Source organism: Canis lupus, chromosome 20, assembly GCF_011100685.1.
Source record: "Canis lupus familiaris isolate Mischka breed German Shepherd chromosome 20, alternate assembly UU_Cfam_GSD_1.0, whole genome shotgun sequence".
NCBI lineage: Eukaryota > Metazoa > Chordata > Mammalia > Carnivora > Canidae > Canis > Canis lupus.
The window spans coordinates 40,747,208-40,764,541 of NC_049241.1; the positions used below are offsets into that span (position 1 = coordinate 40,747,208).

Consider the following 17,334-nt stretch of genomic DNA (forward strand, 5'->3'; position numbering starts at 1 on the left):
ATGTTCTTTTCATCCAGGCTATGTGTTAGGTGCACAATTTTAAGGTCTATGTAAATACCTTCCTTGTGTCATTGAACATAATCCTCACATTAACAGTGAGGTACATGCCATGATTATCCTCACTGTACAGATGCAGAAACTGAGGACAAGGCAGAGGTTAAGTCGCTTGAACAGTCGAGGTGATAATGTACCTAAAAGTATCAGGAGTCCTAAATTCTACCCTTCTTATCTCTCAGGACCCTTTCTTATACCCTCTGGACCTTTTGGTCAGTTTTCATATAAATCCCCTAAATTCTCAGCCTGTTACCTCTGAATGTAGCTTTCATCTTCTGGATCTAGCTGAAGCTTGGCTTGCCCTGCAGGCTTCTCAAATTGTGATTCTTTTCTTCCTTCTTTCTTGTAATACAGACAGGAGGTGGGTAAATGGTAAATATTTCTATACTCCTTAGTGCTTCCAGACCATTGTCTCTCCCTCCTCCCTACAACCCTCGCCTTCAAACTTCACGTTATTATATTCTCTCAGCCACTTCCCCTCCTGGTTTTTAGTTCTCTAATAATGCATAGGCTGTTTTCTTCTTATTTCCATATAGATGATTTTCTCAATGTCTTGCCCTTCCATTCATTGACCTCTTGTCTTTCACCCAACTTCAGCCACTCACCCCTCTGGTCATTCTCTGGAATGACAAGCATTACAACTCTTTTTTAGAGGGGGAGTGGCAGAGAGAGAGAGAGAGAGAGAGAGAGAGAGAGAGAGAGAGAGAGAATCTTAAGCTGATGCTGGGCTGGATCTCACTACCATGAGATCAAGACCTGGGCTGAAATCAAGAGTCAGATGCTTAACAGACTGAGCCACCGGTACCCCAGGCATTACAACTTTTCATACTCAGTGATCCCAGTCTCCCACCACCTGCTGTCACCTGGGCTCTTTTGCTATCCTGCTCCAACCCTGACAACTTGATCTTTCTTTCCACTGTTCCTCCCTTCGTCTTTTACTAACCTTAAATTATTCCTCAGTCAATGATTATAACCACTCTGTGGCACATACCTTCAATTTACTGTTTCCTTTTTACTTGCTTGGCTAAACCACATTCTATTTAAGCCCACCTGTCCACTTTTTTTTTTAATTAATTTATTTATTTATGATAGGCACACAGTGAGAGAGAGAGAGGCAGAGACACAGGCAGAGGGAGAAGCAGGCTCCATGCACCGGGAGCCCGACGTGGGATTCGATCCCGGGTCTCCAGGATCGCGCCCTGGGCCAAAGGCAGGCACCAAACCGCTGCGCCACCCAGGGATCCCAGCCCACCTGTCCACTTACTCTGCATCTGCCCCACAGCAGTATTTGATGGAAGGAAAATACACAGCCCTGTTGACTAATCTTACTTTCAGTACATGATCATTCAATACTAGTAGGCTCTGGATGCCTGCAATCATCCTGTGTCTCCATACTTCTTTCATTCTTCTGTTCTCCCAGATAAGCCTTTCATACCTTCTTTATTCCAAAACCTGCACCTCATCCTGAATCCTCATTCCTGGCAGATGATTTTTTTCTTAACTAAGGAAATAGAAGCTATGAAAGATAGTTTCCATAGACTCCCATCACCACATCTATTCTTCCTTACCTGCCTGTGAGTCCAGTGTCCGCCTATACACTAGACCTCTTCCCTTTATCCTCCTAGCAGTTACTTCCTCTTTATCCTGCATGATCTTTTTTTTTTAATTAAGATTTTATCTAGTTATTCATGAGAGACACACAGAGAAGCAGAGACACAGGAAGGGGGAGAAGCAGGCTCCATGCAGGGAGCCCAATGTGGGACTCGATCCCGGGTCCCCAGGATCAGGCCCTGGGCTGAAGTCAGCACTAAACCACTGAGCCACCCGGGCTGCCCCTATCTTGCATGATCTTTATCCTTCACCTGGATTATTCTTCTAAGTGGAGAAACACAGTATTGATTTCCACTTCTTATAAAAATAAAACTTTTTAAAAACACTCTTCCCTCTCCAGCCACCACCCTTTTTCCCCCTGCATATCTTTATAGCAAATTCCTTGAAGGAGCAATCAATATTTGTTGTATCTAGTTTCTCTTCTATTCTCCCTTGAGTCCCAATTTAATCAGACTTTTGCTCCTGTATCTCATCATAACTATCTTTGTAGATTGCTTACATCCTTTAGACCTTTATTTGCAAAACACCTTCTCAGTTAGGTCTTCAGTAAGACACAACACACAACACACACACACACACACACACACACACACACACACACACCCTATCTCCCTCACTTATTTTCTCATTACTGTCTCTCTCACTCTCTCCTTCTTAAGTTATTTGTCCTATTTATTATCTAGTCCTTGTGCTAGAGTATAAGCTCCAATCAGGCAGAGAAGTTTTGTGTTTTGTTCGTTGATGCATATAGTTAACATTTAGAACAACGTCAGTAAATATGAATGGATGAATAGAAGAAAGGAGCAAAAGCAAGGGGTTAGAAATCAGAAGGAGAAATTACTGTGGGCAGAAAAAAATTAAGAGACACATCTTTGAGGGAGGAAGCAGAAATTGCACTGGAATTTGTAAGACATGGTTACTGTTTGACTAGTACCAAGGATGCATTCTGTGGGAAAGAATGTCTTAAGACTCAAAGGGGGATGAACTGGATCTGGCTGCTCTGGCTATAAGTAAGGAGATAAAATAAGATTGGAAAGAGAAGTAGGGAATAGGGCTCCTTATGGGATCCAAGAATTTCAGCAATGACTAGCTATGTGAGGACATGTGCTATGTCAGAAACTGCAGGAGAGGGCAGCCCGGGTGGCTCAGCGGTTTAGCACCGCCGTTGGCTCAGGACGTGATCCTGGAGACCCGGGATCAAGTCCCACATCAGGCTCCCTTCATGGAGCCTGCTTCTCCCTCTGCCTGTGTCTCTGCCTCTCTCTCCCTCTGTCTCTCCTGAATAAATAAATAAAATCTTAAAAAAAAAAAAAAAGAAACTGCAGGAGACTTCAACAACTCAGTGTGTCTGACTGAATAATAATCTGGAATGTAAAACAGTGTAAGAGAGCTAGCAATTGTTGAGTATCTCCTGTGAGCCCAGCCCTGTGTTTTATTTTTTTTTAAGATTTATTTATTTATTTGGGGGGGATAGGCAGAGAGAGAGGGACTCTAGCAGACTCCTTGATGAGTGTGGAGCCCAGTATGGGGCTTGAACTCAGGACCCTGAGATCATGACCTGAGCCAAAATCAAAAGTCGGATGTTTAACTGCCCAAGCCACCCATGTGCCCTGCAGCCCTGTGTTTTAAATGTCTCCTCCGGGATCCCTGGGTGGCGCAGCGGTTTGGCGCCTGCCTTTGGCCCAGGGCGCGATCCTGGAGACCCGGGATCGAATCCCACGTCGGGCTCCCGGTGCATGGAGCCTGCTTCTCCCTCTGCCTGTGTCTCTGCCTCTCTCTCTCTCTCTCTCTCTCTCTCTGTGACTATCATAAATAAATTAAAAATTAAAAAAAAAATAAATGTCTCCTCCTACTCCCCACTTTTTACATGATTTTCATATTGTTATTGCTTCTCACCACTGAAGAAACAGACCAGGGATCTGGAATATAGGGAAATAGTGAATGAGTGAGTGGTGGGTGGATTGAAGCTCAGACCCTGGTGCATGTAGTAGCTTCAGAGATGAGCTCTTCCCTTCTTTGATGCTGGGTCTCCATTGCAAAGCAATAGAATTGAAAAGCTCTGCCTGTCTACGGACATACCACCCCAAACGCGCCCTATCTTGTCTGAAAAGCTGTGCCTTCCAAGTTTAAGTTCTAACAGAACAGTCCTTCTATGTCATGTGATAAATTCATCAAATGAAGAGAGTTTGTAAATTCTTTAAAGGCAGCTTTCTTGAAATAGTCCTAAAGTAGTATTAACTGGCTTTGAGTTTGAAATGTTAGTCTGATTCTGTTAATTAAAAAACTTCATCCCCAGAAAAATCCTTTCATTTATTAAATGTATATTGAAGCTTCAAAGCATTTTAATCAGAAATTTGTGTGTTGGCATCATGCCATATTTAGGCAGGGATAATCTGATCTGGTGATGACTGTGACCAGTCAGTAGAGTCTGCTGTGCATCTGGTGCCATAGTAGTCACTCCTCTCTGCATGATAGGTGCTCTTCCTTCATGAGGCGTCCCTGTCTTTTAAGGCTTACATGCTTACAATAGACTGAAATATTGATTTTTGTCTAGATAGCCTTTCACAGTATTCAGTATTTTTTCCACCAATAGCTATCTTCAGGTAAAATATTACCAAACATTACTGAAAATAATTTAGAAACCCAGTGTTACATACTGAATTTTGTCCCTTGTGAATTCCTATGTGAGGCCCAATATGACTGTATTTGGAGAAAGGGCCTTTAAAAAAAAAAAAAAAAAAAGAGGCAATTAAGGTTAAATGAGGTTATAAGAGTGGAGCCCTAATCCAATAGGACTGGTGTCCTTATAAGAAGAGGAAGAGACACCAGGGAGTGTACCATAGAAACAGAGGGCCATATGAGGACACAGCAAGAGGGCAGCCACTCGTGAGCCAAGGGAAGAGGCCCCAGGAGAAATAAAACGTGCCAGTACCTTGATCTTGAATTTCCATTCTCTAGAACTGTGAGAGAATAGATTTCTGTTCTTTAAGCCATTCTGCCTGGTATTTATTATGGCAGCCCAAGCTGAGTAATACACACAGGCTGAATCAACTCTACACGGGAGCTAGCAGGAGAGCATAGCACCTCAGGATGTGACCAGGATCTGTGCTCACTTCTTTGTAAATATGAAAGGGTTTTCTCTCACCAGCATACTTTAATGATTCACATTTCTGGGAGCACCTGGCTGGCTCAGTTGATAGAGCGTGCAACTCTTGATCTCAGGATTGTGAGTTTGAGCCCCACATTAGGTGTAGAAATTACTTAAAAATAAAATCTTTAAAAAGATGATCCACATTTCTGGATGACAGAAGCATCAATTAAAATTTGGAAGAAGAGGGCAGCCCGGGTGGCTCAGCGATTTAGCGCTGTCTTCAGCCCAGGGCCTGATCCTGAAGACCCAGGATCAAGTCCCACGTCAGGCTCCCTGCATGGAGCCTGCTTCTCCCTCTGCCTGTGTCTCTGCCTCTTTCTCTCTCTCTCTCTCTCTCTCTCTCTCTCTCTGTATGTCTCTCATGAATGAATAAAATCTTTAAAATAAATAAAAATAAAATTTGGAAGAAGAAATTGTGCTGGATAGGTTCTTGTCACTTTGTACAGTTTCGTGTTGCCAACCAGTGACATCTGCTGGAAGACTGTGGCAAAACAAATTCCCTGGAACCAGGGATTGTGCTACTCTTTCAGTCTTCGTTTTCAGTAGGTGTTACACATCTCATGACACTCAGTATCTTTCTTGAGGCTTCATAGGAGATCACACAGACTCTGGGGCAACAACCACATAGACACTTAAAAATGGACTTTTAGGGGCAGCCCTGGTGGCTCAGCGGTTTAGCGCCGCCTTCGGCCCAGGGTGTGATCCTGGAGACCTGGGATCAAGTCCCACGTTGGGCTCCCTGCATGAAGCTTCTCCCTCTGCTTGTGTCTCTGCCTCTCTCTTTCTCTCTCTGTGTGCCTCTCATGAATAAATACATAGAATCTTTTTTAAAAATGGACTTTTATACAGAAGATGAAAGAAGTGGTTTGGGATCAAGACCAGGAAGAAGTAGAGAGATTGGGTAGAAACAGAGGGAACAGGCAAAGAGAGGTGAGTCTGGAGTTCAAAAGAAAAGGGAAGAAATTCAAAATCAAGTTTTGGAAAATAAAGACATAATGTTTTTCCACAAAAATAATAATTTTACTGGAAATAACTATTTTTGCTTAAATCACAGTGCTGCACCTTAGGACTTGAAGACTGTAACATTTATTGCCTGAGTTAGGTTAATGTCTAAAAATATAAAAACGAGGGGCACCTGGATGGCTCAGTTGGTGAAGCATCTGACTCTTGATTTTGACAGAGGTCCTGATCTCAGGGTGGTGAGATTGAACCCTGAGCCAGGCTCTGTGCTCAGCCAGGCTCTGTGCTCTTAAGCATGGAGTCTGCTTGAGATTCTCCCCCACCCTCCCCCACCTGCTCAGGCATGCATGCATGTGTGCACTTGTGCTCTCTCTCTCTCTCTCTCAAAATAAATAAATAAAATCTTTTTTTAAAAAAGACCTTTGAGAAGACATACACATGGCCAACAAGCACATGAGAAAATGCTCCACATCATTTGCCATCAGGGAAATACAAAGCAAAACCACAATGAGATACCACCTCTCACCAGTGAGAATGGGGAAAATTAACAAGACAGGAAACAACTCTCCAAATGTTGGAGAAGATATGGAGAAGAGGGAACCCTCTTGCACTGTTGGTGGGAATGTGAACTGGTGCAGCCACTCTGGAAAACAGTGTGGAGGTTCCTCAGAAAGTTAAAAATAGAGCTACCCTATGACCCAGAAATTGCATTACGGGGTATTTACCCCAAAGATACAGATGTAGTGAAACGCCAGAACACCTGCACCCGAATGTTTATAGCAGCAATGTCCACAATAGCCAACTTGTGGAAGGAGCCATGATGTCCTTCGACAGATGAATGGATAAAGAGCATGTGGTATATATATACAATGGAATATTACTCAGCCATCAGAAATGACAAATACCCACCATTTGCTTCGACGTGGATGGAACTGGAGGGTATTATGCTGAGCAAAGTAAGTCATCAGAGGAGAACATCACATGGTTTCACTCAGACGGGGAATATAAGAAATAGTGAAAGGGATTATAAGGGAAAGGAGGTGAACTGAGTGGGGAAAAAATGGAGAGGGAGACAAAGCATGAGAGACTCCTAACTCTGGAAAAGGAACAAAGGGTTATGGAAGGGGAGGTGGGCAGGGGTGTTGAGGTAACTGGGGGATGTACTGAGAAGGGCACTTGATGGGATGAGCACTGGGTGTTATACTATATGTTGGCAAATTGAACTTCAATAAAAACACATGAAAAAAATAAAAACGTTAAAAAACTGTCAGCAATTCTACACATCAGTAATAAGATAACTGAAGGGGATCCCTGGGTGGCACAGCGGTTTGGCGCCTGCCTTTGGCCCAGGGTGTGATCCTGGAGACCCGGGATCGAGTCCCACGTCAGGCTCCCGGTGCATGGAGCCTGCTTCTCCCTCTGCCTGTGTCTCTGCCTCTCTCTCTCTCTCTCTCTCTGTGACTATCATAAATAAATAAAAATTAAAAATATATAACTGAAAAAACCTTTGAGTCTTTTTTTAAAAAATAAAACCATAAAAACAAACTAAGTCACTGAAGTACTTTCCTTCAAAATCAGAGGAAAAGCAAGCCTGGAAATAGGCTAGCCCAAGACTATGTCATTATCAGTAAAATCCTGTCAGTCTCATCATCACAGACTTATTATTTTAAACTTTTTAAATGAAAATTTTCATACATATGCAAAAGTAGAGGAAGTATAATAATAGTCATGTACCCATCTGTCTCCAAAGTGAGGGCTTTTTTTTTTTTTAAGATTTTATTTATTCATTCATGAGAGAGGCAGAGACACAGGCAGAGGGAGAAGCAGGCCCCAAGCAGGGAGCCTGATGTGGGACTCCATCCCAGGGCCCCAAGATCACGCCCTGAGCCAAAGGTGGACGCTAAACTGCTGAGCCACCCAGGCATCCCTAAAGTGAGGGTTTTTAAATGCATTTTTCTAAGAAGATATTTTGAGGTCCTGGACCAAGAAGTAGCAATTGAAGTACATTGAATAAAGGTCAGATAAGAGAATATTTCTTTCTTTTTTTTTCTTTTTTAAAATTTTTATTTATTCATGAGAGACAAAGAGAGAGAGAGAGAGGCAGAGACACAGGCAGAGGGAGAAGCAGGCTCCATGCAGGCAGCCCGATGCAGGACTTGATCCTGGGATTCCAGGATCACACCCTGGGCCAAAGGCAGGCGCTAAACTGCTGAGCCACCCGGGGATCCCCAATATGAAAATATTTCTGAAGGAGAATTTGATGTATTCATTGGGTAAGAGGTGAATGAAAGAAGTAATGGTGAGTTGCAAATTTCTGGTTTAGAAAACTGGGCTGCTAACGACAATATTAATCAAGAGCACAGAGAGCCAAGAGGCTTGCAATTTAATAGTGTGTCCGCAATGCAGCTTCCTCAAATCTACCAAAATAATCTATGAAGGTGCAAAAAAGTGGCAGCAATATGTCTAGGAACTCAGGAAGGTATGTGTCTTAATCTTTAGGACAGATCTGAGATAAATGTAGCTGACCTCATCTTGTGGAATCAGGAATGGCTTGGAGAAAGTTAGTCATTATCTACATCCTGTTGTCACTTTCCTGGCTCAGCTACCCGAAGCATGTACCAGTCAGGGACTAAGCAGACCTTCCTGCAGAACATTACCTGGTGCTGTTTTATACTAGAATAGTATATGTCCTTTTACTCCCTTCTCCCTAATTTTTCTCTGGGTAAGGATACTGGATCCCTGTTGGACAGGCAGAGTATTGATGGTTATTACAGTACAGGAGGTGTGACCCACACTAGAGTACCGTAGGGTAGGCAGGGAAGGGACTCCTCTCTGCCTGATACACCATTTCTCAGGTGTTCCATGCATTCAGAGAATCAGTAGGAAGGGGAAGCTGGGATGCAACTAGACCAAGGCTGCAGTGAGTAAATGTGTCTAATAAGCCAGGAGTTAAATCGAAAGCAGTATGTATCCCTAGTTGTTAGCTATAATACAAATGCATTGAGTGTAGGGTCACGAACCATTTGGATTCCTTGCCTGCTAACTTCCTGGTTTATCCTTCTCTATTTCCCTTTGGAAAAATAAACAGGTAAAAAAAAAACTTTTATGTATATATTCATATTTATATATATTTTTTTTCCCCTCATCTTAGTGTTCCTTCTTTCTCATAGAAATCCTTTACGGAAGGGAGAACATACTACATATATCTTTCGTTTTGCTTTTTTCCCTAGAAATCCCTATTAGCCCTTGGAGAGCTTTCTAGTTTTTTTCTTGTAGTGTATTATTCAAATAGTTATATCATATTTTTTATAGTTCTATAATTTCTGATAATTTTTCTATTACAAATATTCAGTAAATATTTTCTGAATCTTTGAATTGCAAGAGAGACAAGTCCTGCAGCCAACCAGTGCAACAAACATAGGTTACCTACAAGGAAAATCCAGTTGATTTTAGATTTGTATAATATTGTACCCAGAAGAAAGACTGACACATAGTATTCATTTTGTTTAAAATTCATTCTTATTGGGGTGCCTCCATGGCTCAGCAGTTGAGTGTCTGCCTTTGGCTCAGGTCGTGATCCCAGGGTCCTGGGATCGAGTCCTGAATCGGGCTTCCTGCAGGGAGCCTGCTTCTCCCTCTGCCTGTGTCTCTGCCTGTCTCTCATGAATAAATAAATAAAATCTGTAAAAATAAATAAATAAATAAATAAATAAATAAATAAATAAATAAAATTTGTTTTTATTTTTAAATCATTTATGTACAGAATGATGTTGAACAATTTTAATTGATTCTTTTCATAATTACTCCATATCCATATCCATGTGTTTATATTGCATATGTTGTACTCTGATTTTTCTACCCATGCTTAAAAATTCAGCAGAGAGGGCAGCCCAGGTGGCTTAGGGGTTTAGCACCGCCTCCAGCCCAGGGCATGATCCTGGAGACCCGGGATCGAGTCCTGCATCAGGCTCCCTGCATGGAGCCTGCTTCTCCCTCTGCCTGTGTCTCTGCCTCTCTCTCTCTCTGTCTCTCATGAATAAATAAATAAAATCTTTAAAAAAAAAATTCAGCAGAGATAGTACTTCTTTCCTTGTCCTTGCCACTATCATGGGATTTTCTCTATGATATATTTTATCAACTCTCTCCTATTTGAGACTACCGATCCCTAGAAAGCTGGCCTTTTAGAACCTAATAGAATTCCTGACATGAGTAGGTACTTAATATATTTGTTAATTGCTGAAAGGGCTTTAAAATCATTACAGCTTTAGAAACCAGTGAATAACAGGAAACTACGTTCACTTCCTATTTTTCCAGTAAAAGCACACATCTGTTTTATTCACTTTTCTCTTTATGTTTTTCTCTCCAAATTTAGTCTGTGCTGAGACCTATAACCCTGATGAGGAAGAGGAAGATACTGATCCAAGGGTAAGAATTGCTGCAAAGGCAGCACTTACTGCCTTATTTTATTCTGTACTTAACTCCCCTCCTCCTCTACATCATGCTGATAGTTTAAATGAATACAAATTAAATTTCAACAAGGTGCTATATTTTTTATCACCAGTTTGACAGATATTAAGAAGAATGAAAGCAGGACTGGTTGAGGTTATGGTAAGAAGGGGTGCCTGCCTACCTGTAACTGTCAAAACCTTAAATATAGTCAAGCCAACTGACTCATTCTGAAAGAGAATTCATCCTTGACAAATAGCTGGATCCTTCCTGAGGATGTACAGAGATCATTGCAGTGTTGTAGTAGTTAAAAATGGGAACAATGCCTCAAAATAGGGGATTACCAGGGGTTAAGTTATGGTACATTCAAATCAAGAGAATCGGCAGCCATTGGAAATGATGGTACAGGACCAGATTTAACAGCAAGGGATCCAAGTGGTTCTTGACCCTACACTCAATAAATAACTTAAAAAAATATATTAATCTGAGGTGTCTGGTTGGCTTAGTCGGAAGAGCATTCAGCACTTAACCTCGGGGTTGTGAGTTCAAGTCCCACTTTTGGTTTAGAGATTACTTTAAAAAGTAAATAAACTTTAAAATACATACATACGCACACACACACACATACATACATACATATATATGTTTATCCGTCTGTCTAGTGTTTATTAGTACAAATAATTATTCTGGAAGAATATATCCCAGATGTTAACAGTGGTTGTGGCAGGACTATGGTTCACTTTGGTCCTTAAAAACTCAGATTTTTAAACTTTTATTTTTTATTTTTATTTTTATTTTCCTTATTATTATTTTTTTTTGGTAAAGATTTTATTTATTTATTCATGAGAGACAGAGAGAGAGAGAGAGAGAGAGAGAGGCAGAGGGAGAGGAAGAAGAGAAGCAGGCTCCATGCAGGGAGCCCGACGTGGGACTTGATCCCGGGTCTCCAGGATCACGCCCTGGGCTGAAGGCAGGTGCCAAACCACTGAGACACCCAGACTGCCCCCAAATTATTTTTATAAAAGCATATCTGAATCACCACTTTTAAAAGGCTAATACTATAAAAGAAGCTTCAATGATCTTTTAAGTATGCCTTAAAACGAGCAGTCCATGAAAGATTTCTCAAGTATTCTAATAATAAAATGGTACCATTGTGTGAATCTAATAGATATGTAAATTTAAAAAATTCATTCTGGATATTGTAAAATTCTTGATGACTTTTTTTTTTTTTTTTTCTTGATGACTTTTAAAAGTTAAAGCAGGTTTTTTTAGTGGGGGCACCTGGGTGGCTCAGTCAGTTAAGCATCTGACTCTTGATTTCAGCTCAGGTCATGATCTCAGCATCATGAGATCAAACCCCATGTTGGGCTCTGTGTAAGTGGGGAGTCGGCTGCAGGCTCTCTCCCTTGCCCTCTGCCCCCCTGACCAACACGATCTGGCACTGGAATAATCACAGTGGTTTCCTGGCTTCCACTCTTCACTCAAGGCTGTTCTTCACTCGATAGTCAGTGTGAACCTTTAAAAACATTAGTCAGATCTTTTTCATTCCTCAGTCAGAACCTTCAAATTGCCTCCATGTGGCTAGGGAAAAGTTGTAGTTCTGCATTGTAATGCCCTCTCTGGTTTGAGCATTTCCCTCACCTAAGCCCTCAACTTGGTCTCTTCCTGATCTTTCACCCTTGCTCCGAATGAGTCACACCCATCTCCTAGTTGTTTCTCAGACATGCTTTTCACCTACCACAAGGCCTTGTTTTCACTTGCTGTTCTCTCTGCTTGAGGTGCTCTTCCCATAGAGATGTCCACATGACTCAGTCCCTCAGATCATCCTCACTTCCTTGAGATCTTTACACAAATATCACCTTCTCAGTGAGGCCTCATCTGCTCACTCCACACATACTTTTTTTTTATCACCTTTCCCCACCTTTTTTTTCCTCCTGTCCTTGTCACTCTCTTACATATTTTACAGATTTACCTGATGAGAGCAGGTGTTATTTGTGTATTCCCTGTGTCCCTAAAGGTGGAACAGTGCCTGGCACCTAGTAGATGCTTAATATCTGTTGAATGAACAAATCTATAGCCCTCTGCTTTACAGACAAGAATGCTGAGGCTCCCAGGAGATAGCTGACTTGCTGCCAGTCACACAGTCAGTGAGTGCCCCAGGGTGGGTGCTCTGCCCCCATCACCTTGCCCCTCCATGGCCAAGGACACTGCTTAGTATTTGTATAGAATTAAAGTTACAGTAAACAAACTCTTAGTTTTCCCTACTTTTTAGGAGAAAGAAAATTACTGATCTGTAAATAAAGCCAAATTGTTAAATGGAATAAAAATATTTCCCTGGTTTCATTTGGATTAACAGGTGATTCATCCTAAAACTGATCAACAGAGATGCAGACTTCAGGAGGCTTGCAAAGATATTCTCCTTTTCAAAAATCTTGATCAGGTAACGTTTTGTGTTTTTTTTTTTTTAATATTTTTGTCTTTTAGCTTTTGTATATTTGTCATTTAAACAGTTTTTGTTATATTAGCCTCAGTCAAATGAGGCATAAAACTTTAGATTCATCTTACTTACAAATGTTTGCAGTGTGTTGCCTATCATAACTTATAATGAGCTTTTCAGATGACTTCCAGTATTTCTCTGAATTGCTTTGGTACTTCCTCCAAGAAAATACCATTTGAGGACCATGCAGTTTGGTCATGTTAAAAGGAGATAAACAGGTTTGCATGACTCTGGCTTAGTTTAGAGGGTCTGAATTTATGCTGCAGAGTAATTTCTCCAAAGATGCTAGTATGGAATTCTCTTCTCTGGTAGCAGTTAACCCACTGGAAGTGCATGACTTCTCAGGCCTTCGATGTGAGGCACCTCTTGTGATTACTTCTCAGCAAAGACCTCAGGTGTGGGGAGGAGTGGGTGTCTGCAGGACTCTGGTATAGAATCTCTTCTGGGAATGTCTTCCCTCCCTTGGTGAAGATAGAGAGTAGGGGCTACCTCAGGAGGTTGAAGAATCTTCAAACTTCATTACTCCTCTACTTTGAGAGCCACACACTGAAGCTACATAAATGGCTTGAGGTACTGGGCCTACCAGAGAATCCTAGAATGTGCAGAGACACGAAGGATGGAATTAGAATTCTACTACCACCCAGCTCCTGCAAATAAGTCTTCGGATGACATCCTCACAACCATCCCTGGTATCTGTAAACCAGTCTGTGTGGTTTTAAGAATAGCCAGAACTTTAGTCAGTTTTATTAGTCTCAGGCTGAATAAAAAAAAAGACCATGACCTCAAGGAAAGGCTGATTGTGAGAAATACTGGTCTGTGTCACCTATTTTCCCTAGAAGATCCATCTGTATCAATGGAAAGAAGACTTGGGATCCCTGGGTGGCGCAGCGGTTCGGCGCCTGCCTTTGGCCCAGGGCGCGATCCTGGAGATCCGGGATCGAATTCCACGTCGGGCTCCCGGTGCATGGAGCCTGCTTCTCCCTCTGCCTGTGTCTCTGCCTCTCTCTCTCTCTCTGTGGTGTGACTATCATAAATAAATAAAAATTAAAAAAAAAATTTTTTAAAAATAAAAAAAAAATGGAAAGAAGACTTGCTGCTTTACCTACTGAACAAAACCCCTTGTAAATTTTATATCATCAGATATTCTAAGGGAAATTGCTATGTCAATCTAATATTCACAGTTTTCTTAGTATTGAAGAAAACCATTTTACCATTTCATTTATAACTAAAATTTCATATTTCATTATATTTTTCTAACATTTTTGTCATGAAAATATTCAAATACAATAAAGTTGAGAGACTTCTATGGAACACATACTTATCCACTGCTTTGATTCTATGAGTAACATTTTATTATGCTTGCTATCTTATATACCACCTACCCATCTTTCAGCAAAGAGGTCAGTAAACTTTTTCTTACAGAACTAGGTAGTAAGTATGTCTGTTATAACTATTCAGCTCTGTTATTGTAGCAGGGAAGCAGCCATAGACCATACATAAATGAAAACGTATGGCTGTGTTCCAGTAAAACATTATTTACAGAAACAGGCAGCTGTTTGCTGGCTCCTCCATTAACCCGTCTTACTCTTTTGGGTTCGTTTCAGAGTAAGTTGTAGATATCATTATACTTTCCTTTATTTTTTAATTTTTTTTAAAGATATTATTTACTTATTCATGAGAGACACAGAGAGAGAGAGAGAGAGAGAGGCAGAGACACAGGCAGAGGGAGAAGCAGGCTCCATGCAGGGAGCCTGATGTGGGACTCGATGCCGGGACCTCAGGATCACGCCCTGAGCCAAAGGCAGGCGCTAAACCCCTGAGCCACCCAGGGATCCTCTCTACTTTTCTTTAAATACTTTGGCATGTGTATCATGGAACTAAATTTCAATATTTGCATAAAGTCTTTTTTTTTTTTTTAAGATTTTATTTCTTTATTCATGAGGGACACACAGAGAGAGGCAGAGGGAGAAGTAGGCTCCTCACAGGGAGCCCAATGTGGGACTCGATCCCGGACCTCGGGATCATGCCCTGAGCCGAAGGTGGACACTCAACCACTGAGTGACCCAAGGGTCCCACTTACAGTCTTTTGATATAAAGTTTACATGCAATGAAATGCGTAACTTTTAAGTGCGTTCGTTGAGGTTTGACAAATGTATACATTTGGGTGACCCAAATTCCCTAACAAATCATTTAACATTTGTTAAACACCCCGCAAAAATGCCCTCATGCCCCCTTGTGATCAATTCTGGCCCTATCTCCTCTCAGAGGCAACTACGATTTTGATTTATTCTGCAATAAATTAAATTTGCCTCTCCTCAGATTTCATATAAATGGAATTGTACAGTGTGCACTCTTTTGTGTGAGACTTCTTTCACACAGCAATTTTTGAAGCTCATCCCTGTTGCATTTATCAGTAGTTCATTTCTTTTCCTTTTTCACTTTTTATTTTGAATTAGTTTTAGACTGACAAAAAAAAGCTGCAAAAATAGTACAGAATTCCCATATACTCTTCATCCAGCTTCCCCTGGTATAAACAACTTTTTTTTTTTTTAAGATTTTATTTATTAAAAAAAAAAGATTTTATTTATTTATTCATGAGAGACACAGGCAGAGGGAGAAGCAGGCTCCATGCAGAGAGCCCGATGTGGGACTCCTTCCCGGGACTCCAGGATCACACCCTGGGCTGACAGCAGGAGCTAAACCTCTGAGCCACCCAGGGATCTCCTACATCTTAACATAACCATAGGACAATGAGCGAAACCAGGAAATTAACTGTTACAATACTATTGGCTAAACTACAACTCTTGGGATCCCTGGGTGGCGCAGTGGTTTGGCGCCTGCCTTTGGCCCAGGGCGCGATCCTGGAGACCCGGGATCGAATCCCACGTCGGGCTCCCGGTGCATGGAGCCTGCTTCTCTCTCTGCCTGTGTCTCTGCCTCTCTCTCTCTCTCTCTGTGACTATCATAAATAAATAAAAAAAATTTAAAATAAATAAATAAATAAATAAACTACAACTCTTATTGAGATTTCACCAGTTTTCTCACTTATGGTTTTATTTTTCTGGTTAAGGATCCAGTTCAGAATCCCACTTTGTAATTTAGTTCTTATTTCTCTTTAGTCTGTCATAGTTTTCAGTCCTTTCTGGTCTTTCATGATCTTGACACTTTGAAGAGTACTGGTTCGTTATTTTATAGAACGCACCTCAATTGGATTTGTCTGATGTTTCCTTATGACTATGGAATATGGATATACATTCTTGGCCTGACTCCCAAAGAAATTATATTGTCTTTTTCTCAGAGCATCATTTCAAGGGGTCCATAATGTCAGCATGCCTTATTGCTGGTGATGTTAGTTCATTCCTCTTTTGTTGCTGAGTAATATGCCATTATATGAAAATACCAGTTTGCTAATTCTTTTTTTTTCCCCTGTTGATGGATACCTGGTCTATTTCTTGTTTTTAGCTCTTAGGAATAATGCTGTGGACATTTTGTACATGTTTTTTGTGAACTCCCCGCCCCCACCCATTTCTCCTCAGTAAAATAACTGAGGGCAAAATTGCTAAGTCATAGGGTAGGTATATGTTAGATTTTACAAAAATCTGCCAGGTCTTTTTAAAAGTGGTTTACCATTTGCATTCAACAATACATGAGCTTCCCAGTTGCTCCATATCCTTACCAATATTTGGTATTGCCCATCTTCTCAAATTTTAGCCATTCTGGTGAGTGTATTTGTTTCAGTTTGTAAAGATTTATTTACACCTACTTTGGATATAAAGCATACTTTAAAAAATAAATAAAAATATATAAATAAAATAAAAATTTATTATCCAAATCTCTGGTTTTAAATTTTCAAATTTACAGGAAAATAAAAAGAATAGTATCATGAACACTCGTGTACCTTTACCTAGACTGACCGGTTGTTAACATTTTGCCACATTTATTTTCTTTCATGTGTGTATGTACGCACACATAAGTACATGTAAACTGCTTTTTTCTTTTGTCCTGAGCCATTTATAAATATGTTTAAGACATCTTGACTCTTGGCCCCTAAATACCTTAAGATATATTTTCTAAGGGATCCCTGGGTGGCGCAGCGGTTTGGCGCCTGCCTTTGGCCCAGGGCGTGATCCTGGAGACCCAGGATCGAATCCCATATCGGGCTCCCGGTGCATGGAGCCTGCTTCTCCCTCTGCCTGTGTCTCTGCCTCTCTCTCTCTCTGTGACTATCGTAAGTAAATAAATAAAAATTTAAAAAAAACAATTAAAAAAAAAAAAGATATATTTTCTAAGAACAAAGATACTCTCCTACATTAGCACAATACCATTATTAACATTGATACAGTAATGTTATCTCGCATCCATTCCATATTCAGATTTCCCCAGTAAAGTTCTCTATAGCTTTTTTGTTTTGTTTTTCAGTCCTGAATCATGTGTTGCTTTTAGTTGTCATGGTATCATTTTAGTCATCTCCAGCCTAGAATCCTCCCCTTACACCTTATTCTGTATCTTATGATACTGATGTTTTTGAAGAGTCCAGGCCAGAGAAGAGTTACTTAGAACAAGAAGCTGCCAATGGACAGCCCACAGGCCAGTTATAGCTAGGTACAGGTATATG

The 17,334-nt window shown here is 40.9% G+C and overlaps 1 protein-coding gene across 2 annotated transcripts in view; it reads left to right on the forward strand.

The window, feature by feature from the left end:
* The window catches only part of PRKAR2A (protein kinase cAMP-dependent type II regulatory subunit alpha), a 111,577-nt gene that overhangs the window by 61,807 nt on the left and 32,436 nt on the right, over positions 1–17,334 (forward strand). For both annotated transcript variants that reach the window (XM_038566512.1, XM_038566513.1), the window contains exons 3-4: positions 10,149–10,201; positions 12,579–12,662. In XM_038566512.1, coding sequence (XP_038422440.1) covers positions 10,149–10,201; positions 12,579–12,662 — 137 coding nt within the window. The remainder of the gene's footprint in view (positions 1–10,148; positions 10,202–12,578; positions 12,663–17,334) is intronic.